At 47.3% G+C, this 8,802-nt stretch overlaps 1 protein-coding gene across 4 annotated transcripts in view; it reads right to left on the bottom strand.

Moving 5' to 3' along the window:
- Positions 1 to 2,322: 2,322 nt before the first annotated feature.
- ADORA2A (adenosine A2a receptor) overlaps positions 2,323 to 8,802 on the bottom strand; it is a 57,106-nt gene continuing 50,626 nt past the window's right edge. For all 4 annotated transcript variants that reach the window (XM_065567925.1, XM_042841610.2, XM_005288600.4 and 1 more), the window contains one exon: positions 2,323 to 8,701. In XM_065567925.1, coding sequence (XP_065423997.1) covers positions 7,735 to 8,701 — 967 coding nt within the window. In that variant the 3' untranslated portion in view covers positions 2,323 to 7,734. The remainder of the gene's footprint in view (positions 8,702 to 8,802) is intronic.

The raw sequence follows: 8,802 nt of genomic DNA, 5'->3' as shown, positions 1-8,802 counted from the left end.
CAGTACGGGCCTAACTCCCATAAGCTCTCCTTTGAAAATCCCACCCCCCGTTTTATGAGGAGAGAACATGAATCTCAGATATTTTAAGTGCCCATCATGGCACACACATGGTCCTCAGGGGAGTCAAAGAAGGGACTGGGGAAAATACGGTCCTCTAACTACCCATTATAGGTACGTCTACACTCCAAACCTTGAGGATGCTTTCATCTCGCTAGCGTATCAATAGCAGTGAAGACACAATGGCACGGCCTGTGACCCAGGTCAACAACCCGTGTATGGACCCAGGTTTAATCCTCACTCCAGAGCAGGGACTTGAACTCAGAGCTTCCCTGCTCCCCAGGGAGAAGGCTACAGGCTAGTCTGGGGTGCATTGCTCTCAATCTCTCCTATTGAAACTGTTCCGCTTTGTATAAATACTTGACTGTTCAGTGGGCCAGAGCGAGTGAGCATGACTATAGCCTGCTGATTAAAGCATTTACCTGAGAGGTAGGAGATGTGGATTCAAATCTCTCCTCTGAACCAGGCAGAGAGAGAGCAGCCCACCCCAGAACAACCTGTCGCCTGGGGGCTAGGATGCTCACCTGGGAGGAGGGACGATTGGGTTCAAGTCCCTGCTCCAGAGCGGGGATTCAAACCTCTGTCCTCCAAAGGGGGAGGCGGGGAGGGGGGAATGGACACACACACACACTTTGCTGGCCTGGAAAAAGTTTTCCTCAACCAAAACTAATCGGGTCAAATTCATGAATAGTTTCAGGTCGATTAAAGCAGCATTTTTCAGCGATTAAGCTACGTGAGTGAAAAATTTCACCCACTTCTCATGCTGAACCCCTTCAACTGCCACAGACTTCAGTCTGAAATCAGGGGGCGCTGAGGAGGCTCTGGACTTTTATGGGTTCAGTCCCTAAAAGAACCATCAATGGGCTCCTAGACCAGGGAAGAACCAGGGAAATTGCATTAGTGATAGCTTTAGGATGCTGGCTGTTGGCTAATACCAGCACCACCATCTTAGGCACATAGAGGTTGGAGATGGAAAAAACACTCAAGATCATCTTGCCTCCCCATTCGCAGGGCAGGTAATCGTCTCTCACAAAGCACATAACATATTACACTGTTACGGGGGTAAATCTCAGCCCGGGACTGCAATGAAAGCACTGTGAAGTCCCTTTGTTTTCTGCCATTGCCTATGCTGCTTTGGATGAACGAGCCAAGCTGTGGGCCTTGAAGGTTAGATTTCCTGAGCAAGTGTTTTAAACTGGGTGCTCCCTTTGTTCTCCCAAGGACTCAGCTTTCTTCCTGCAGGACACATACTGCCATTGTTCCTCCAGGTACTCCCGCTGTACTTGGGCAGGCTCCCATTCTTCCTCCAGGTACTCCCGCTGTACTCCGGCAGACTCCCATTGTTCCACCAAGCTCTCTCTCTTTGATGCTTCAGAACAAAACAGTGTTTATGAAAAACATTTTCAATTTCACCCTTGACTGAGCAGGTCAGGCCTTGCTCGCCCTGAGTCCACAGGGACACCAGCTCACTTCATCACCTCCTGCTCCCTGAAGTTATGAATCATATTCACTTTCACTAAGCCCCCCCTTCCTGGCTGCCAGTGGAGGGGACGTGGACACAGTTCTTTCTGCAGCCTGTCAACGCTGTCTCACACCAGCCTGAGAGGCAGAACAGGGGTCTCTCCCTCCCTAGAATTCCCAGCATTAGCAAAGGGCCAGGACTGGAGAGGCAAGGATGGTGCAGATCAGGATTGAGGTGCATTGACACAGCCATATGGGGATCCAGCAATGGAATAGCAAGGGCACTGCAGGCAGGAGGTCTAAGGTGTACTGATAAAGCAATGAGGTGCACTGATAACATAGGGGCACCCAGCCAGACAGGAAGTGAATGCTAAAGTCACAGCCAGCAGGGTTGTATAATGGTTCAGGTGTTTCCCCCACTCAGGTGTCTGGCTATTTAACAACTTGCCATATGCCATGACATATACCTTGTACCTTGGCCAAACCACAGTGCGCTGCTCAGGCAGACCAATGTACAGATATTACACAGCACATTAATGTTATCCCTCTGGGTGCCAGGATAACAGATCCCAGTGAACCAGGGATGCAAAGGGCTTCTGGCCTCTGTCTGGGTCTGTCATCTTGGAGCACGTTAATATTTTCAGGGAAAGACTAACAGAAGGAGCCGGAAATGGGAAGAGGGCAGAGGAAACGCTCTGCCAAGATGAGCCCAGCAGAAACGCTCACAATAATAATACATTGTTAAACAAAACCAGAGGGCAGGCCAGCTTCTGCAACCCCAGGACACAAAGGCACTCACACTCCTTTAGAAATATAGGTTATTATTTTAATGCTCATTTTAAAAAAATGTAACCAAGACATTACACTCAGTAGCATCACCAGCAGCGGGCTCCTCAGTGCCTGGCTGTCTGATGACTCATCACATTCTAAACCATTGGTCAATGCACTTAAAATATAATCACATGCGCAGAATCCACCCCCTCTTCTGCCACGCTGCTCCCACTCCTAAGTGATAGACATCGATAGAGGGAAAGGGGGAGCAGCCAATAAATCATTTATAAAATATTTAAATTAAAAGGGTAAGAGATACCACGTAGGCACTGGAGCGTTGGGTCCCCTTGCCCCATGGGGCAGTGGGAAGGTGTAATACAAGATGGAGACGATGGCTCTGAAAAGCAGAGGAAAGAGGAAAAATTCTCCTGTGAGTGGGAAGGAGGCAAGGAGTGAATGCAACAGTTGCTCTGGGATAATTTGGTACATTGTGGCTTGAACTAACCTAGCTTCCAAAGTAAGGCTGGGAGGTACAAGAAACAGGTTCAGGCCTGATTCTCGCATTCTAAGCATTTGGGGCCCAGATTCTCTTCTCACACCAATTTCCCACTGGTGAAACTTCATTTTAGTTACTCCTGATTCATGCTGGTGAAAGGAAGATCAAAATCAGGCCTTTGAGCTCTTCCACTCAGCACTGGAGCGAGGTGCCAGGGCTGATTCCCCTGCCAATGGTAACCATGGAGAGGACTGATCTTTAGGCAGCGTCCTTATCAAAGAACAGTGGAGTATTCTGCAGCTGTGACACCACACCCTGCTCCGTAGCATTGCTGCTATTTGGTTAGCCATTCCTGTAGAACATTGTTAGGTTATTTATTTATTTTTAAATAAGGGCTCATCAGATGCAGATCAAGAAGAAAGGCCTTTGCGACTTTTGGACATCCTAAGAAGATGAGCAGCATCTGTGAAGGGGGAGCCGCCCGAAAATCTATTCTGCCACATAATGACCAGATGGGAACAATCAGCTACACCTGCTTGGGGAAATCAAGCATAAATATGGGACGCATGGGTTATCCAGGATAGCCAGGCCACCTGTGTGTGCCCCGGAACCCGCAATGCATCTCCCCAAATCTTCCAGCCCCCTGACTGCCCCAGAATCCTCCAGCACACTTCTGCCCCCCCACCCCGAGCCCTCCAAAATCTCCCTATTTTTTCCAAACCTGTCCCTAAACACAAGCATTCACTTACTGACCAGCACAAATTACAATTTTGTTGGTAAACACTCATTGTCTGAAATAGCTCTTCCTGTTTCTTTCCACCAGTTTTCAAACGTTATCTGTCATTCAAACATCTTGGTCTTGTCGATACATAGGTTTCTGCTATTTAACTCTGCAACTGTACTATTCACACCTGCAAAGGATTTTGAAACAGGCTGTCTGAACCATGCTATACCGAATAAAGTTGTGACGTATTGCGCACACACAACCAGACAGCGCACTATCAACTAAAAGGCCCAAACAATGGCTCTTGATAAAGTCAATCCTGGCAACCAGGCAGAACCTCATCTAAAACTGTGCAAGGCAAATAAACTCTGGAATTCACTAGTCTCCTGGGAATGATGAAATTCATGGAATCTTCCTCACACAGAATCAGACGCTAGATATCTCTCTCTGTAGGGAGAGGGACACCTAGGCCCCTTCTCTTCAGAACAGCTGTGTTTCATCAGCTAAACATTCTCCACTGCAAAGGAAGTGAGGAGGATGTGGGAGGGGGAGAAGCACATCATCTTTGACCTTTGTATTGACCAGTGATTTTTGTAGTTGAGAGAAGAGTGGCATAACAGATAGATAGTTGAAAAGGACAGATAGAAGAGTCAAGAGAAAAGCATATACTTTGCACAGAACTCCTCTTCTCTGGATCTTTTCAGACAGTCTGATTACGGTGTTGATGCCCAGTGTTGCCAATCACAATCAAACAAAGAGCCTCACAACAGCCCCAGCTCCTGGAGTCACAGTCTCACATTTAAATCTGTACTTCCAATTCACAAATATGGAGACAAACCTGAAAACACGAACCCTAAAAAGGATCAAAAAGAGGAAGGCAAATAAACAGAACTCCAAATGCCCTGCTTTTAAAAATCTCCTAGTATTTGGGGGCCTGACTGAGGATTTATCAACCCTTGGGGTTGGCAGCACCTTGACAGGGAGTCCAAGACTGTGTCTGTGGCGTTTACTGTCAATGTCACTGTGTGCTAGCAATGCTGGCTCCTAAAGCTATTGATGTCCCGCTGAACATTGTCCAGTAAGCACAGGGACACTTGAGCATGGCAGCCCTCATCTGCTTGTCTGACATTTCCCCAGCAAGATATCCCAAAGGTCTCTCTCTAACACGTATCAGCCGAAAGACGGCCGGGTGTAATCTGATGGGCTCCATGTCATCCCCTAGTCATCTTTCCTGGATGATGACGATCATAGCACCTACAAGCCCCAATCATGGACCAGGAACCCATTGTGGTAGGCGCTGTACGAACCCGGAACAAAAGATGGTCCCTGCCCTGGGGAGCTTGCATCATCTCTAAATCCTTACAAGCTGAGCTGCCCTCTGCCTGGGGAAGGGATGCCGATCTAGTGCAAGCTCCCCTAGTCCTGCCCACAACCCGTGAATCAATCCCAGCCTCAGCTTCCCTTCAGCTTTTGGGGGCTACAGAGACCCCATTTCCTTTCAGGTCTGGATGTTAATGAAAGCGCATTTGACGCAGCTGGTTGAATGCCCTGAACAGCAATACTGGAGCCAATTCCGAGACTGCTGAAGACCAAGTGAGCTTATATGACAACCCAGTTAGGCTGGAGAGTTTTCCAGTGGGACCCTCCCAAGTTTGTTAAACCCACATAGATCAACTCTGTCCTTGTAGTAACCAAACTGCACGTTTGGGTGTGAGGAAGCTCGGGGAGTAGTGGAAGGCAGCCAGCCTGTGTTGGTTCTTGTAAAGTTTGATGTAATATAGCACCAGGCAGATCCCTGTGTTACAGCCACCAGAACGTGACAGCACACACTATCTGCACTTGTGTGCGCCAGCACATGAGCAATGCTGATATTTTCCCACACTTCCTTCCCTGCTCCGCTTCTGTGTGGACCTAATTGTTATGCTATGGAGGCAGGATGTCATCTTGTGTTATTCTTAGCAGCATTTCAGCGCCTAACAGAGTTCTGAAAAGATCAAAGCCCTTCATGTATTCCTCCACTGCTGGAAGGTTACAGAAGGTTGGAGATGCACAATCCCCCACATAGCATAGAGGAATATATTCCACCAGGGAAGATCAAGAGTAATAAAACCCCCAATCCCCATTCACCCAGGGAGCACAACGGAAAGGAAATTCCCTTTAAATAGCTTGTCAATACGGAATGAATAAGAATAAGCATTGGGTTTCCTTCTCTTCCCCCCAAATTTCAGAATCTCTCCCCTCAAAAAAAGTTACCCTGATCTGAGGTCTGGGATGGCCAACGCTCAGACCTGGACCAGAGACAGGATTGAGTGGCGATATATAAATGCTTCAAGGTCAAAGAATGGATCACTGGAAAGGGGAGATTCCTAGCTTTCCAATGGGACAGACGACACCTGCCTCTAGCCCCAGAAGGCCCTGTGCTAGACCTTTTTCCACACCAGTGTTACAGTAATAGCTATTTTAGGTGAGCTTTGGAATCGGTTTTTTTTATGTAACCATACATGGCAGATGCAGCATACAAGCTGATTGGGCTTGGATAAAGATTGTATTGGCCTCCTTTAGGATGAGTGGCTTCACCAGTTACAAGTAAGGGGCCATTCCAAACACATGTAAAACCCCTTTGTAACACACCACACCGTCATGTACCCTGTATTAGAGACAGATTAGATCGCGGTCTATCAGAAAGGCAGGCAAGGCTAATGCTGTGTCTACACAGATCGGGGAGGGCTGCACTGGTGGTTGTTTTCCAGTTCTCTGACACACAAGCTTCTTTCTCTCTCAAACTGCACTCACATGCCCCCACTTCTACCGGTGCACACATATGCATGTGCACTCATTTGTAATGCACACCCACATGCTACAGAAACACAGGGCTTCACGGTTAACCAGATTCCAGGAGTTGTTTGAAACAATATAGAAAAAAAGGTTTTAATGAACTTGGGCTCATATGAATTCCAGACTTTAAAACCAAGTTCAGTTTTAAAAGTTATTTTTACTTTCAGGAAAGATGAGAAATTAAAGTTCACCAAAAAGAGGAATTCTAGAGAAAACGTAACTAAGGCTGTGGAATGAATGGCCATTCTGCGTACACAGGTGCAGAGATACAAAGATAGACAGAGGAAAGAACCAGCCACAAAGACATTGCAAATATGGACCTAGTACCAGCCTGTGGTCATCTCTCACTGCTACCAACACATCTGCCAGCAATTCACAAAACCTGCCATCACTACCTGATCAGCCCTTCCCACACAGCCCTGCCCCTGCTCTGCTGTTACCCACAGCACACAGACACCTGCCATTGTCCCATAATAAAACTATCAAATCATCATATATACTCTTTGTTCTTTTGGTGAAATGGAAGGGTCTGAAATACAGTTACCAGTTTGCTTCAATGTGCCAGGACATAGCTGGACACTGTAGGCTTGGATAGAGCCACCCTCTCTTGTATACATTCATAACTGACAACATAATAGCTCCTTACGCACAAGTAACTTCCTAGCGGCCCATCTCCATGGAACACAGGAGGTAAAACCTTCTGTCCATATTCCAGCTCACTGGAATATAATTCATAACTGATCTAGCAGTGAGTGGAAAATCAGGAAACCTGTTGCACTAGTAAGCTTTAAAAACTGATTTTAAAACAGAATCTCACAGTTGAAGATGCTGAAAGTTCCCACCAGGTGAATCCCTTCACTCTCCAAGCAGCATAGGCATCTTTCCTGACCAGTAGGCACTGCTATACCCTCTACTTCTGTTAGAGGCCACAGTGTTAAAAGCCCTGCCCCCTCTTCCTCCTCATGAAGTAGTAAATGTTTCAGCCACACCTTTATTTCTGTTGGTAAAGACACTAAACTGATGAACAACCACAGATACACAGTACAGCATAATGTCATAACACACCCTGCTGGAGCAGAGTTAAAATTCAGATGTCAGATTTGACCTTTGCTCTCTTCTCTCTGTGTCTCTGAGTTGGGCCTTTGATAGCTATAGTGTCCCTCCTCTTCCTTTGTTCAAAACGGTGCCTCTCAATCTTTCTCCAGTCTAGTTCTTTGGATCTTCTCATCAGTCCTGGGTAGGGATAGTGACCTGATAGTGACCTGGCCTCACTCCACTTTTCCCCTCATCCTCCCTTTCTGCCATAACAGAGGCAGCCAACAGAAAAAAACAAACAAACAAACAAAAACCCAACAGATTTCATTCCAGTGGGAAGACGTTGTGAGAGTCATCAGGAAATGTCAGCTGCTGCCAAGGTTGAATTCTCCAGTTCAGAGTAAGAGACACGTGTGCCAATTAGCTCTTCAGTAAGAAGTTCCATGTTCCCGCATGCATCTGAAAGATCCCCATTTTTGCAGGAATGTGGGAGATGCCCATTTATCTCCATGTCTAGTGAATTCCCATTGTGGTGCCATTCCAAACCTGCCTTGCATTTACTCAAGTCCTGGATGTCAGTATCTTTGTGGATAGCACCCAACTCCCCATTGGCATATATGTTCAGAGCGTACTCACTGATCCTAATGCTGGCATTCTCTCCATCCCCACCATAAGTGGAAGTCCTAGTACTGGCAGTACCAGTCTTGAACTGCTTCTTGCCTACAATATGCTGCCTGAGAATTTTACGGAAGGTGAGTCGGAATTCCCTGATCCGGTAGGCATAAATCAATGGGTTCACTACGGAGTTGGCATGAGACAGGATAATGGCCAGGTACATCAGCCAGAGCGGAGGACGGGCACAACCCGGGCAAAAGAGTGTGAAGCAGTTTATAATGTGGAGTGGAAGCCAACAGACGGCAAACAACCCAACGATGATGGCCAAAGACTTGGCCGCATGGACTTCCTTCTGCAAAGTAGAGCGTGAGCGTTCCCCATGTACCATCTTGTTCTCCATCTGTTTGAGCTGCCGCCTGGCTGCCAGAAAGATCTTCAGGTAGATGCCAAACATGAGGAGGAGGGGCACCAACACACAGGCAAAGAAATTGTAGTAGACCATGTACTCCATGGTGACCACTGTCTCGAAGAGACAAGCTACCATGCTTTTACTGCAGTTGCTGAGCGAGGCGTTATTGGTGTCCTGAGCTTCCCTCTGGGAGCATTTGTTCCAGCCCAGCATGGGCGTCAGGCCGATGATGAAGGATAAGACCCAGCAGATGGCAATGATACCTTTGGCTCGCGAGCTGGTCACCAAACCATTGTACCTGGAAAGCAGAGGAGAGGAGGATTACAACAGTGTAACTGGTACAAGCCCCTGTAACTTCCCAATGCTCATCTCCATGGACGGTATGGGGGAAGTAAAGCC

This window comes from Chrysemys picta, chromosome 15 (assembly GCF_011386835.1).
Source record: "Chrysemys picta bellii isolate R12L10 chromosome 15, ASM1138683v2, whole genome shotgun sequence".
NCBI lineage: Eukaryota > Metazoa > Chordata > Testudines > Emydidae > Chrysemys > Chrysemys picta.
The sequence above is the reverse complement of the archived record's forward strand: the minus strand, read 5'-3'. Positions and strand labels throughout refer to the sequence as shown.